General features: G+C 40.5%; 1 protein-coding gene across 2 annotated transcripts in view; it reads right to left on the minus strand.

The window, feature by feature from the left end:
• Nucleotides 1–1824: 1824 nt before the first annotated feature.
• The window catches only part of tgfbr2b (transforming growth factor beta receptor 2b), a 41614-nt gene continuing 27886 nt past the window's right edge, over nucleotides 1825–15552 (minus strand). For both annotated transcript variants that reach the window (XM_079240713.1, XM_079240714.1), the window contains exons 7-10: nucleotides 15089–15226; nucleotides 13289–13430; nucleotides 4224–4351; nucleotides 1825–2935 (exon numbers count right to left, since the gene is read on the minus strand). In XM_079240713.1, coding sequence (XP_079096839.1) covers nucleotides 2675–2935; nucleotides 4224–4351; nucleotides 13289–13430; nucleotides 15089–15226 — 669 coding nt within the window. In that variant the 3' untranslated portion in view covers nucleotides 1825–2674. The remainder of the gene's footprint in view (nucleotides 2936–4223; nucleotides 4352–13288; nucleotides 13431–15088; nucleotides 15227–15552) is intronic.

Here is a 15552-nt window from a genome sequence, read left to right on the forward strand (position 1 = left end):
CCTAAAGAAACTCCTCTTGCAACATTCTAGAAAGAAGAAGCCAAAGAACTGAGAATTCAGATGCTGTGAAGGTCAGATGCTGTGATGCCTGCTGTTGTCCACCCTGCCTTTGGTTCGTAGTCTAAAAGAAAAACCTGAGAAGTAAACTAAAATTCAGAGCTCTGAAAGTCAACTTTGGAAATCTGTGTTGTCACTCATGGGACATACTTCCCGTTGCCATTGACCGCTGACCCTTTCCCTGTTTTGAGGTTTTTTTTTTAAACACCAAAACCCCAAAAATGCTCTAAAACACAGGACAGCTAAGCTCAGAAACAAGTTGAAACAACTTAAAATTGATTTTAAACAAAGCAGTTTGCTGCAGAAATCTTTTGTTTTCCAGAGTGCAATTGTGACTGGTTCAAATGAGTAACCTTAAAAAAATGATCTTTTACTTCTAGATCTAACCTGATTTTCATTTTTACACAGTTATGAATGCTTAACCTGAATCACTTTCAGGTGAAAAGAAAGCACCTGTAGAAATGGAAACACAAGCAGAGCCGTTATGGAAATGACAGATTATGGAAAGCAGGACCAACCTCCAACCAACAGGGTCCCGCATGCCAGTCAACAGAGTAACAACGTCAACGTTCTGACTCCAAAACAACAAATATAATAGCAGTGTGTAACGTGTGTACACTGTCATGTAGGACGATGCTGCCTGTGTCGTCGTGCGGCTGTGTGCAACAAACACAATATGTCAATCATTACTGGAGCTTCATTCTGGACTTTGTACTGAGCCCACCTGGTGGCATTGAAAGAAAGAGTATTTATTTAATAGATTCCAGGTGAAAATGAGATAATTAGGTCATTGGTTACACTGTGGCAGATCAGGAAAATTTTAGGTGTATCCACATCAGGATGGTCTGCTAGACTCAGACCGATTGGGGACTTGGCTCAGTTGTGGCGGGGGGGAGGTTTCCATGCGGGAAACCGAGATCGTGTTGCACTTTGGTCAAACAAGGCAAACCATTAGAATATTATATCCCCATTCTCACCAAAGAGGACGCTGTCTAGCAAGAGAGAGGACAAGACCGGTGTGAAGATGAAAACTTGTTCAGAATTTCTGCAGCTGTGATATATTTTCCTCTGACTATACATCTGTTAGTGCTTTTACATCGCCATCGCTCCACAAACCACTTCTAAAGATTCATGTGTGTTTGTTGTGGTAGCGTTTGTCTATAAGGCCCCATGTTTACCTACAATTCAATTCAATGCCAAATGCAGGAAATGTCTTTATTTGTAACTTTGTAGTCCACTTCCTGTGTTTGGTCACTTGAAACGGACCAACGCCTGAGTTTGTAGGCAGACCAAGTCTGCTTCTTTGATCTGAATCAGAATTTGTTTGGTGCATTCACATTTCCCCAAACGAAGCAGACTTTCCAAGGAAAAGGACTGGGATTCGAATCCAACAGGCTGATGTGAACGCCATGTGCCCAAAGGAGGGGAAGGTCTACAGGGAAGCATGACCTGAGTTTACAGAATGGTGGTTTAAGCCTCTCCAAGGTCTGATTAATAGAAAATAGTAACATAGTTACTGACTGCCAAAGCTCTTCGACTGGCAGTGTATTTTCTACATGACTTAAATGTATTTATTCGTTGACGTTGGATGTAAATGAAGTAGAAACCTTTTTGTTACCTGTGTTTCAGTCTCTAGACCAATCCTCTTCCAACTTTCTTATAGGAAGTGACACTAAACGTCTAATTCTGGAAGTTTTAAGGTTGTATCTTATGTAACACTGTCCAGAATATTATACAGGAATAAAAAATAACTGAGAACAGCATTGGTATACAGAAATATGTTTAATTCATAAAAGATTTACAATATCTTACATATGACACATACTGTATTGTAGGCACGGTAAAACATATTTGGCAAACTGCTTTTTGATACAAACAAAACAAACACTCTTCAAAGATATTCATGCTTTTGAAGTCTTTTTAATCTCTGCGTCCAACAACAAGCACTTTAACAGGATTACTTTCCCTTTACGGCTGATTTAGTTTAAATGTGAACCAACCGTCTCTACGTACATCATGCTTATCTGTCAAAAAAGGTTAAAATGTAGGAAATTACAAACATAATCATCCATCATCTCATACAGACACACACACACACACACACACACACACACATATGAATCCTATAACAACCTGCTAGTGAGGATGGAGTCTGCTGCATTGTTGGCAATAAGGCACAAAGACACTTTCAGGCAGGTTAGAATACAGAAAAATGAAAATGATAAAGCATCTGTAACACATAAGTATGTCATATTAAAGTGCACATCCATCATCTTTGGTTTGATACATATTGCCTTATTTATTTCTCAAACAAAGACCGTTTGGTTTAGAGTAAAAAAACCAACAGATTCTGCACATCTTTGGAAGTTTCCAGTTCATTTTGGATTGCTGCTTTTAGGTCAATCATGACCTTTAGTTACATGTCGAAAGTGGCATGACCTAGAGTTTACTTTTACTGGGCGGCAATAAGATTCAACACGTTACTGACACTTGTATTTGGCTCAAATCTGGCAAGAGCTCAGCTCCTCAACATCGCCATACTTAATCCCATCAGATAAGAACAATCATGCCTGCAGGGAGGCATCTGAGCAAGTCCACAACGACGGAGAGCTTCCTCTCATTTCTGGTCGCTCACAGAGCAGTCCACAGCGATGATGTTCTGTATCTCGCTTATTTTCACCTCCTGCTCTGGGATCTCCACTGTGATTGGGATTTTCAGCTCCTCCAGGATCTTCTCCGCTGAGGAGCTACGGCTCGACAGTTTGTCCGGCTCGTCCTCCAACTCGGCGATCCGTTCGGCGACGCAGTGGGCGGTAAGCCGGGCCTCAGGATCGTGGTCCCAGCATTCCTTGATAGTGGCACATATCACTGCAATGCCCTGCAGAAGCAGAAGAAAGATTTGTTTCAGATGTCACAACTTGTATAATCGAGAATTCAGTTTCAGTTCAGGAAAACAACTGTAGGCTGTTTAACAATTTACTGATAATTTCCTTATTTATACAACAGATACTTTTGTTAAAATCAGCCTATAAATGCCAAACACTTGTGGATTGTTTGAGGTCATTTTATTGTATCCTATTATTCTGCTAATGTTTTTAAAATAATATTTAAAAAGCTGTTCAGTGTGGCTCAAGCACTTAAAGTAACCACATAACTCTGATGTTAAACTTCTGCACTTCTGACTTGTGATGACACACTGACATTATGTACATTTCTGGAGCTGTCATCACCCTGCAGTGTCTCAAAGCTGAGAAAACCCACATCACAACTGCCTAGAGCTGGAGTTCAAGCAGATACAGCTGCATTTTGCTTTTCAGAAACACATCACATGCCAGCAACTGCTGAACAACACACAACCTGTTTCAGACGCACACTGTGTCTGATTCAGCACAGAAATGCAAGACGACTTTATCGGACAAAGTGAGGAAACAAAGAAAGAAAGTGACAGACTAACAGATAAGACAAGGGTCAACATCAGACTGACGTTTTCTTGCTGCTTGCAGCTGCAGAGATCTCAGAGTAGAGACAGGAGGCAAAGCAGATGCAGAATTAGTTGGTGTTTAAAGGTGCTTAAGTGCAAAAATCACACAAACTCATGCTGTGGGATGCTTCATGTCAACATGGAGCAACATCTCTGAGGAACATTTCCACTTTGTTCAATCATCACACCAAGAATTAATGAAGTTTGAAGGAAAACGGGGGTCTAACTCAGTACTAACCAGGTGGAATGATCTAGGGACTGGTGAGAATGATTACATTAAAAGAATATTTAATACAAAGAGAAAAAGTAGTTTGTGACATTTTCAGTGCGTCACAGTTTAGCTGATTTTCTGAAGTAATGTTTGTGTCTAACCCTACTCAGGAAGTCTTAGTCTCAGCTGGAGCTGAGAAAGTGGACAGTAAATGTATATTGAGGTGTTTTATTGGGCTCTGCACTCTGTTTGTTGCCTGAGATGATAAGACATACAAGTAAAATATACTATTTTGCAGTTTTTCCCCTACCATTACATTACGGGGGCATAAGACGCAGTTATTTGTATCCTCGTCTCTCTATATATATCGCGTGCCGCTCCAACCCCCCACCCAATCCCACCCACTGTGACACTCCACAGCCAAAAACCTGGAAATGAGGAATAAAATAAGCAAACATATTTTTTACGACAGACCTGATGCCTGAGCCAGCTGTCAGGGATTTCAGGTCTCCCTCTGTCTCTCAGCACGTTGTCCTTCATGCTCTCCACACAGGGGTGCTCTCGCACTTTCGACCCAAACGCTGGTTCATAGTCTTTCACCTCTGAGAAACAAACACAGCCCACAGAACAAACACAGACTGTAAGTTGGGAAAAGCCATCAAACCAAGTTAACTGTTGATCAAAATCTGTAAATAAATAAAGTTTTTAAGGTTTTAAAAAAAGTTGAATGAATTAATAAGTAAAATATAAAAAGCAAAAAAACATGTAACATATATAATAGGTGACCCGTTGAATTTGTGTGATTATTAAAAAAAAAAAAAGAAAGAAAAAAAGCTATGTTACCACAAAAGTACAGATCTTTTTTTTTTTTTTTTAACTCATAAACTGGCAGTTATAATGCTGACAGGACAGAAATAAAATGTTTCGTCCCACCGTAAGGGGAAAAAGAGTTGCTAATTGCTTCAAATAACATGTCCATTTCCAGACTGCCCAGCACCAAACTCACTGTCTGCTCATTTTTTCCTCTTTTGTGTTGAAAATTAGACAGGGTTCTACAAAAAACCCAAAAACTTGAAATTAAAACCATGAAAAATTAAAAACAAAGTTCTGGGAATGAGTCCAGGCAACATGAAACCAGACTCGCAACAGCTGCAGGCTTTCTTCAGCACGGAAGCAAAGAGACGGCTTCAGCATTCAATTGAAAAACCAAATAAAAAGGAAATAATATGAAGTATTAAATAATTAAGAAACTAAAGAAAAAAATTCAGAGGACAAATCATGCACATTAATGCACCCTGTGTTTTTTTTTTTTTTTTTTGTATTTTAGAAAATTCATTCATTCATTCATTCATTGAATGAATGAATGAATGAATGAATGAATGAAAAATTTTGTGACTGCAATATAAGATATGTTCATTAACATTAACTAAATCCCTTTTTAAACTGGTAAAAATATGAAGACCTCTGCCATCTCAGAGGTCTTTATCAGGCCCAGTTCACAGCACCGATAGAAAACAAGTCATGCGTGTTGTGAAAATGTTCCAGTCAGGACAGGAAAAATAAAACCAGCTTTCCAAAACATATGCTGACTGATCCTAATACAGCATAGATGCTGTGAAACTTACAGAAATGGCTCATGGACTAAAGGAAACGAGGAAGTTCAGCTCACTGGTGTTTGCCTCTTTTAGACACAATCTAGACTTACAGTTTCAGAAAATTCTTCCCATCAGAAGCTGTAATGGTGTTATGTTTCAGGTGTCGTGTTCTAGTTTCCTGTTTTATTTTGTAGTGTTGGGTCTTATTTCCTGTTTTGCTTTTCACGTTCATTAGTTTTTACCTGGACTCAGTTAGTTGATATATAACACCTGTGTCTTGTTCTGTTTCTGCCAGTATTCATAGTCCTAGTTTTCAGTTCTGTTTGTGGGTTCACTAGTTCTGTTAGCCTCCTAGCTGTTCTTGTCTTCAGTTATCCTGAATTAAAACATCAGTTTCTGCATCTCCGGCTCCTGTTTCTGCTTGTTGGGTCTATACCTCCACCATACTTGTGGCTAAAAACTACGTGTAGAATATCTTTTTTCATGCCTTCCTGTCGTAGACACAGGTTTCTTCCCTGCGCCGGGGTAAAATACAAGACTACAACTTGTAGCACTGATGCTATACATACTAATACAAAAATATAAAATCACATTAACTTGTAGGTATGCCCATTTAAGAAAATATGTTTAATTCATAGACTGTATAACAGATGTAGGGAGCCTCAGTGACGAAGCCCGTAAGCATCCTGAAAAGCTAAACAGAAGCTAATTGGATGGTTCCTACCATCGCCATCTTGGCAGCGTCATGCATGTCATCACTACCAGAAAATACAGACATGGGAAAAGAGGTGGAGCTGAAAGAGGAACTGTGAGTGTGGGAGTGGATGATTGACACTTAAACTCTGACCTGCCTGTATAGCTAAGGAGCTAATTGAGCTAACCAGAAGCTAATGGAAGATAACCAGCTAACCGAGGTCGGTGGGCTAAAGCTAAAGCGTTATTTGGCTAAAAGCCACAGTTGATCTATGCTCTCCTCTCATGCCACTCGATATCAGGTACCTGTCAATCAAAAGAACACACCCTTAATTGTGCCAAATTTCAAGATTAAATAACATCTAACAGATAAGTTATAAAAAAAATTAATTCCCCCACAGTTGTCATGAAGGTAAACCTAACCTATTAAACCTAAAATGTATTTTTGTACCAGGCTGTAAACATGTTTATTTCTGCTGTAAACTCCGTTTTGAAACTCCAAGTGGATGAGGAGTGAATTGCAATTTTTGGCTCTCATATCCAGGCTTCACGTTTAACCACCGAAGGTTGCTACTTGGTTTAATTACGTTGTATTTTGTCTCAGAAATGCACAAGTCATTATTAACAGTCATGATAGGGCATTGCCAGTGCAGTCCAAAATCAAAACTAATTTCCGACGCTCAAAATTTGTCTCTGTATCATACTATGTTGTCTTTTTTTTCCAAAATATTATGTATATTCCCAACATAAATCAAGGTCTCGTTATTTCTCCAAGCTGTAAACATCAAACAATCTTCTGATGACTCAAGATCATGAAGCTGGCTTAATAACTTAGTTAGATAGTATTCATTTTAGGTGATTGGATGACTTTAGTGCCATGTGACCTTGTAGTAACCTTCAGTAATAATCTTTGGTCATCATCAATGACATGGTAAATAGTGAAAGTACAAACATCTTACAGATGAGTCAGGCATGTCTGGAGGTTAATATAAACTTCCATTTTACTACAACACAGGCATTTTTTCTTTATGCTACCAGAGTCAGCAGCATTGTACCATAAAATATAGTTCCCACATAAATGTTGGACTTCCTCATTGTCTCTGCTAAAACCCAGAAAGTCGGGAGATTGGCTTCAGTCAGGAAGTCAAAGACCTGAAATTTGGACTCTGTGTGGAAAAGCTGACTCAGCAGTCAGCTTTTCCAGGTCTGCACTTCCTGTTTTGACATGTGGAACTTCCTTCGTTTTGAGCATTTTAAAACGAGGTCCAGCCCATTCCCCTGGAGGTTATTTATGCCAGAGCTGGCATTGTCCTCAGATCTCTGCTATTTACATCTCCTGCTGTGGGCCTGGTATAAATACCACGCATTTTCCTGGAGTGCATGCAGCTGAAACAGCGCAGCAAGAGAGTGGGCTGACCTAAGAGAAAAGTGGTGGGACGCTTTTTAAACATTAGGACAGAGTAAAAAAATGTCTCATTTAATTCTCCAGTACCATTTGTCTCCTATTCTCGTCCTAATGTTACTGTGAGCTGTAAAAACTATCTCTACGGTCTGCTTTCCTTCTCTGGACATTTCAAAGCTATGAGAAGAATTTCATCCGTGGTTTGAGAAGAGATTTCACAAGAGACTGCAACCAGTCTCAGTCTCACTTTCCCTTTGCTGTCTGGGGCCAGCAGTTAAAATTCTGGCATATTCAATCCAAGGGGCGGAAAGTGGTTTACAACAGTTTCCTTTTCAGATTATCTGTCTGAAACCTTTGTGGCCTGGAGGTTAGCAGGAACCCCTCTGGCCGCCAACACTGTCTGGGATCTACTATCTTCAGACAAACACAGCATCATGTTTGCAGTTCAGCAGAGCTTTGAGAGGTATAACATGAAAACACATTACAGTAAATGAACCTGCATAAATTCACTGAAACAAAATCTCTCTTCATCCAAACAAAACATCTGCCCATGTCTGGAGAAAGTTGTGGGCTGAATTCCTGTGGCAGGTTTGTAGGCTGCACATTAGTTAAACTGTAAAGTTAAATGTCAGTACAGTCAGGTTTTTATGATGGATTTTATAAGTCAAAGAAGGGATGGATTACCTCTTTTTGCTTGAAATCAGGTACATTTGACAGCTTTAGGATCCAGGTCTGAAACTTTTCATCTAAAAACTGGTTGAAAAATAACTTGAACCTGGGTACATGCATTTACTGCATTACTGCAAAAAGCCGCCATCATTCCCTTACTGGCCCACATAAACAAGTGTTATTAATAAGAACATTAACCACTATAATATGTTCTGAAATGAAGTAGTTCTACATGTCATGAAAGTCAGTTAATAAGTTGTACAGTAGCTGCCAATAACTGCAATTAAAACAACATGGTCGCCCATCATAATCGCTGATTATTAGGCTGATCAGGCTGTTTCCCCCACCTGCAGATACAGAACATGAAGTGATCGTTGGATATAAAATGCACCCCAATGCATAACTGTGCACAGCATCTGTCTCTACTGGTGGACATGGAGACTCTGGCGTTGAACCCGGCGCCTTCCAAAGGAAACTGACTGACAGGTGGGGGTTGCTCACGCCACAGTGGTGTAGCGGCCACCGGGCTCATGACGTGCAGGCGGAGGTGCCTTGATGCACAGGATGAAACCTGTTGCACACCTGCAAATATGTGCAAGATAGTGGAGGCATATGCTACATAACATGGCACTAAATGAGCGCATGTTATGTTCACCAGAGACAGGTGCTGCTGTCCCCGATCTCACGCATGTCAGGATGGTCTTTATTTCTCCTCATCTGCTGCTCCATCTCCTTGATGGTAATTATTGTGTCCTTTATATGGACATTGTTGGAGGGCACAAGGTGGAATCACTGGACTCCCCTCTTCCACCACAGCTGCTGCGCTACAAACCCACTGGGGACACACAGGAACTCCAGTATTTTAACAGTAAATAAACTGGAGTCAGACTTGAGTCTCATTTGTGTCTATATGTTTATTTTACAATGTGAAGCAAAGGAATAAACCGCCTGCAGCATCATCCCAGTGTATCTGTAGACTCATTCGTTATTCCTTCCAGCTTCTAATCTGTGGGGGTGGGCAGCAGCCCCCCCATCCTCCCTGGCGAACATCCTCCTGTAAACGGCGATGCACTTTCTCCCTACATTTAATATCTGATACTTTCTGGATAAGTCTGGTGGTCTGATGAGACGCGTCGACAGCATCTGTCCCCTGCTGACGCTCCTCTACCTTCCTGGTGGTGGTGATGTCCATCACGCTTCCATTAAATCAAATGGTTTTACATTTTACAACATTGTCTTTTAGAATTTTGACCTTTTATAGCAAACATGTCAGCGTGACAAGATGCTCCTTCACAAGCACCAAATTTAGTGTTGATCCTGATTCATAAGGAGAAAGAGACGTGGGACGTGTGTGTGCGCTGCTTTATGAATCGGGAAGTTGTTTTGCGCTGCATTTCCTGTTTTCCAACGTACGTCACCTGTATTCATCGTTGCTACGCACAGTTTTATAAATGAAGCCCCTGGTCTGGATATGTGGTGCTCATGTGGTATATAGTATGGTCTAATGTTAACAGGCAGCAACTCCAAATCACGGCTGCATAACACAGTTTTAATGGTCGGATGGTAAGGATGGCACCAACTGTTCATATGGAAGAAAAACCACGTCGGTCCATGTTAGAATCTGGTGGACAGCTGGATAGTCACGTCTCTTTGAAGCTAAGCAAACTCCCCCTAATACAGCTCCGTTGGCTCCCAGTCAGCCCAATCAGCTCAATAGGAGGGGAAAAATGTCCAAAACAAGCAAAAGATTTCTTAACATCTCGCCAAGTGCACAAATGTGCAGTCGTCCTCACACACGTGCAAAAATGATCTCCTCTCAAGTAAGACAGTCAACATCGGAGTGACTTTTACTGGCTGGACAGAGCTCAGAAATGAGACAGGATGCAAGATGGCCGCTGAATTACCCTTCTTCAAGGGGCACTACAGGGAGAAAATCGGCCAAAGTCCAAAGAGCCAATTTGAACTACACTACAAGCAGGTGGAAAATGGGAACTTTGACCTATTGGATGATTCAAGATCTCTGATCAACTCTTTCTCATTTAAATTCAAATGGACTGAAGGCGTCACGAGATAGTTTTAACTGGAGTAACAAAAACACCCTCTCTTACTGGTTTGTGGACTACCTAGTCTTGAGGTCAACATGTTGTCATCCTGAAAGTGAAGAACATGAGTGAGTGGTAGATCTGACTGAGAAATGTGGCGACTATTTGTGTTCATTGACAAAAAAGAAACAAAATGTTCTATTTTTAGTATTTACTGCTTTATTCTAGTCAGCAGTATTAGCTTGTAATGTTTGCTGTTATGCTACTGAAACCTTAAAATAATTAAAGATTTTAGTCCAACTGATAATAAAACCTTTGCAAGAACAAGAGTGATCCCTGCAGGCCATTAGATGGCAATGGGGAAAACCCTTCACCCATCACTGGCAGTGTCTTTCTGTAAACTACTACTGTAAACTCTTCACCACTCTCCATTTACAAGCTTACCCTCAGGTCAGAGAGAACATGCAGTCCCTGCCACGCCCTGTGGGCTAATTCAGGATATGTAAATATAATGACACACTGCTATAACTGTCAACAACAACAATGCCAGCACAGGATAGTATTTCCACCATTCTGACCTGGTTGTTGCGGTGCAGAACTATCATCCTTAAGCAGAGGAAGCCCAAAAACACACGCACGTGCACGGGCACCTGCTTTGTATTGACTTAACACAACGTAATCCCCAAACCTCTTAACCAAAACACCTGAAAGGCTAACTCTAATCCTTACTGTTGTCCCAGAAACAGGATGAAAACTAGTCCATATATCCCATTCATATAACCACACTCAAACAAGTCTAGTTTGAGATACAGACAGCATAAAAAACATTCACAAACACAGACAAGTCAGGACATGACTGCCTCACTCTAAACGTCTCAGGCTGTTAAGAAACAGTGACTCCTCAGAGAGAATCAGGTGGACGGAAGCCTCTCTTTGGTCTCTGTGGAGAATTATTTAGAAACAAACAGATATTTCTGCATGGAGACAGTTCTATCTTTGTAGATCTAGCTTGAGATTTCATCACTACAAAACAACACTCATCAAAGAGTAGAAACAAAAACTAAATTTAAAACATCCTTTTATAGCTACATGCAAAGCTCGCAGATCTTCGTTTGCAACCAGACATCTGCCAGTAACCAGGGCAGGAATGGAAAACTAAATTCATGTCCTTTTGCGAGATAAAAAGAAAAGTCTATTTAGTGGTTGTCTCTGCCTCCTAATTCTGTTTATGGTTCTCATAAGCTGTAGCATCTCTAACTGTAGCTGCTGGTGGAGAAAGTACTTTCTGCTATTTGTAGACCATGTGGTTCTGTTCATCAGACCTTGATGTTCAGTTTGCACTTTTCAGCCAAGTGTGAAATCACTGGGTTGAAAGTAGGCACCTCCAAATCTCCTACAGGTCATTATTTTCTGCAAGAGCGATTTGTCATCACAGCTAAAGGATTTTCAGCATCTTCTGGGTCTAGATTACCTTTTAAGGAAGCAGGTCTTACATCTGGAAGAAAGCTTGAAGTAGACTTCTAATCAAAATTATGCAGCTCGGGTGATAAAAATATCAGTATTTCATTCCTTGTCTTAAAGAATCAGTGTTTGTCTCTGACTTACAGACACACTCCACACACACCAGCACAGCCAGTGAAAACAGAGAGTGTTTTACAACACTACAACTCTCTCCCTGATTTTCTGCCCAAAGAAGGGCAAGAGATCAGCTCAAATTGTCTCCCTCACACATCAGACATTCCTCAGATTCCCGCTGCAGACCTGAAGCTGAGGTGCAGTCTGACAGGACAGACCATAAGTTTCTCATACTAACACTCATCCACTGCAGAACGAGAAACACACAAGTTCATTTTCTTTTAAACCACTATTGGCTGGACAAGTTCTTATAGTAAAAATAGCCCACAGGTGCATATCATGCAGAAACAATTGTCTGAAGATGTTGGAAGTGTCTCCAGTTTGGATTAATCATTTATATTGCCAGGCTTTATTGTACATTTTGTTTGACACAGTATAAACACTCTGGCTCATTTACACTCTATGTTAAATTCATTTAGAAGCCAGAGTCCTACTCCGCACAGTAAGAGGACTGTGTCAGGCTATAACCACAGTAGCATGGCTATTTTTCCCCTTAAACAATCCCATCCACAAGGCGTTGTGGAGGTTTCAGCTGGGGTTCAGGGAGCAGAAAGGCAGAGTGGTGCAGCTGTACTGCATGTCTAATTCCAATCTGTCTTCATCTGCAGGGGTGTGCCAAGGCTCCGGTTCAGGACACAGATCTGAGAGCAGACATCCAGGCTGGCTGGGGGTCTTTCTCCCATACCTGTTACTGTCCTGTTGCTGTGCGATCTGAATGCCTGCTAAAGCAGTGACACTGCCACAGACGGATGCATCTCCCATGTGCAGATGAAAACATCCTTTTTCCTGATCCACATCGTGATCTTTGTTCTCTGATTAATGCGAGTCCCGAAGCTGTTCTGCCAGCTGTTCCGTCACGACGTTTCGCTGTCCTCAGCATCAGATTCAGCGAAGCGTTTTGGTAGATTTTAATGTTCTTGTAATAAATAAATATCCTTCCACATATTTCACAGCTTCTTTGGCTGAAACAAGTTGTGTGAAATGAATATTTTATTCCTTCAGGAATCCCAGAGGATATTTATCAGAAATAAACAGATAATACATTTCAGGATTCGTTGCAGCTGACGGTGTGCAGACTTGTGCATTTTCCATCAGGTTGTGAAATGGCTACATGAGCATGCATCCTGTGAGCTTATTGTGGGGAAGACGTTGTCTTATGCATGTTTTTAACAAAGTTTATTGGTGAGAAATCTGAAAGGGTCTGATGTGCCACTGCTATGATGCAAGACAAACAGATTGTGATACACACCAGTCCTCCTGTGTACACATAAGCAGCACAGTCATTATGTTCATTCTGCAAGGCGTTTGCCTAAAAATTCATTTCAAAAGATGAAAATTAACAGAAAAATCTGTTTATTTTATGTAAGAACTAACAAACCTCTCATGTTGAAGTAAAAACATGTGACATTATTACCAAGTTTCCTACATGACATCATATTTGCAGCAGCTCAAAACCAGTAATATGTGTGTTTGTCGTGTGTGTGTACATGTGCACATGCTGACCTCCGATAGCTTCACATCTTGACGTCATTTCCCACAGAACCAAGGCCATGGAGTAAATGTCAGTCTGTTTAAAAGACTCAATATTCTTCAGGTTCAGCCGGGCCTCCAGCACCTCCGGGGCCATGTAGCGAGCAGTACCCACCTACATAAAAACACAGGCAGCAGAAAAGGTTCACACACATAATAATCAGTAGTAGATATAAAGTAGATTAAAAAAAGTAGAAAAAACACTGATAAGTCTGAAGGAGAGGAGGCGCTCTGCGACGGCACACTGTGGTGACAAGCTTCCTGTTTTTCTTATTGATGTCTTAAATGTGCAAAATGATATAAATGTTTTCAACTCTCACTGTTCAACCACATGTTATGATGCTTGGAGCTCAAAAGTCACAGTTTGCAACATGCATGAAGAGGAGAACGTTCCATAACCATTAACCCTTCACCTGCCTGCTCTACGGTTTGGTGGGGAAACATTTTCAATCAATTGAATGGATCTCATTCATCATCTCAAAGTCTTGTTTCGGTACATAATACCAAAAATGTTTGTGATTTCATTTGTGCTTTAAGTTGAAATGTTTCCATATTGTTAACTCTTCTCTCAAACACTTGTTAAAAACATTGATTGTTGTCAAAACTAAAAGGAAAGATGAAAAAAATCTTCAAAGGAGTAGAAGTTAAATCCCCTATCAGGTCAACTACTGGATTCAGTGCAAGTAAATACTCTAAATTACAGTGAGAAATAACAATAATGCTCATTCTTAACTCTAAATCCACCAAAATACCCTTTAAAACAAAGTTCCAAACCTGCTTGTTCTGCTGATGTTATACGTATCTGCAGCACACGCCGGACCACATCAACACACACATCCGAGGTTATTACTACAGCTGGGAATTTCCAGCTTCCAGTTGTAAGTGGAACACTGAGTAACAGCCAAGAATAAGAATTTGGACATGTGAGTGGATAAAATGATCACACACTGAACAGAAGAGTTTCATTACGAAGGAAAGAACCAAACAGCGGCAACATGTGCAACAAAGATGATAAGTGTATTCTAGTTTTTATCTCTCTAGATTTTGGAGTGCTTGTGTGACCTGTGTGTTTCAGCAGAGCCTTTGCCTCTCCATTTATTCCATAATAACTAGATTTCTCATATCATACAAAACTACACAACATGGTCATACCTCAGCCAGGTCCAAACCCAATTCACAAGACCTCTTCACGTATGCCTTTCTAATCAGATCTGACCCACCTGAGTGGGTTTGTGGTACCAAGGTGCTGAGGATGAAAGTGGATCTGCAGGTGATGCTCTTCTGAGCTGACTAGGGAAGAACTAGCAGGTCAGACCCCCATCGGTGTGTGCTTATGCACATCAAGTAAGCACTGTAGAACTTTAACCAACATCGTTGTGTTGTCAGCATGATGCCAACTTCACACGCTGCTGCGTGGCTGCTAGGTGCACCACAGAGTGAAGCGCACGGCATGAATGAACGTGATAAACCTCCATCATTACAAGCAATATACAGCAGTAAAGATGTTCCTGGAAAACTTCTCCTGTCACACATTTAAGTGTGAGAGGACTTGTGAATCCTGTGGCAGGAGAAGTTTAGGTAGAATCTAAGTAGAAATTTAGTATGCAGGCATTTTGCTGATAACACATCATTGTCATAGTGCACATTTCATGGTATTTAATCTCATTTAAATAAGTTTCACGGTGCCTTGATCAGCCACACAGGACCGTTTTTCTAAATAAAAGAATAAATGATAAAAATGGAATAATGTTGAGACACATAATCTGGACTTACTTGTCCACTATTAGCAAGATCGTCCACTGACAGGCTGCTGTCCAGACAGAGAGCAAGACCAAAGTCACACACACAGCAGGTGAGGTTGTTCTTCACCAGGATGTTGGAGCTCTTCAGATCACGATGGACGATGGGTACCTAAAAAAACATTTCAGGTAAAACTTATCCATCAAAGTCGCAAAGAAAGAGATAAAAACAGTAAAGAAGCTGAAACTATATGGATAAATAAATGTTTTATCAGTCAGTATTAGCTGTGTTAGTCAGTGACACTGCATGTTATAAAATACAGTTTGAAGATTATGTGATGATATTTTGGTGACTTTTAGTTTTTCATTACAATTAGCAACAAAATAAATAAATGAATTAATAAATGGAAAAAAAAAATCATCTGACTTCAGATACTTTATTTTTCCTGCAACATCATCTCCAAGCTCATCCTTGCAAATACTCCCTGAGATATTTCT

The sequence above is a fragment of the Telmatherina bonti genome (genome assembly GCF_933228915.1).
Source record: "Telmatherina bonti genome assembly, chromosome: 5".
NCBI lineage: Eukaryota > Metazoa > Chordata > Actinopteri > Atheriniformes > Telmatherinidae > Telmatherina > Telmatherina bonti.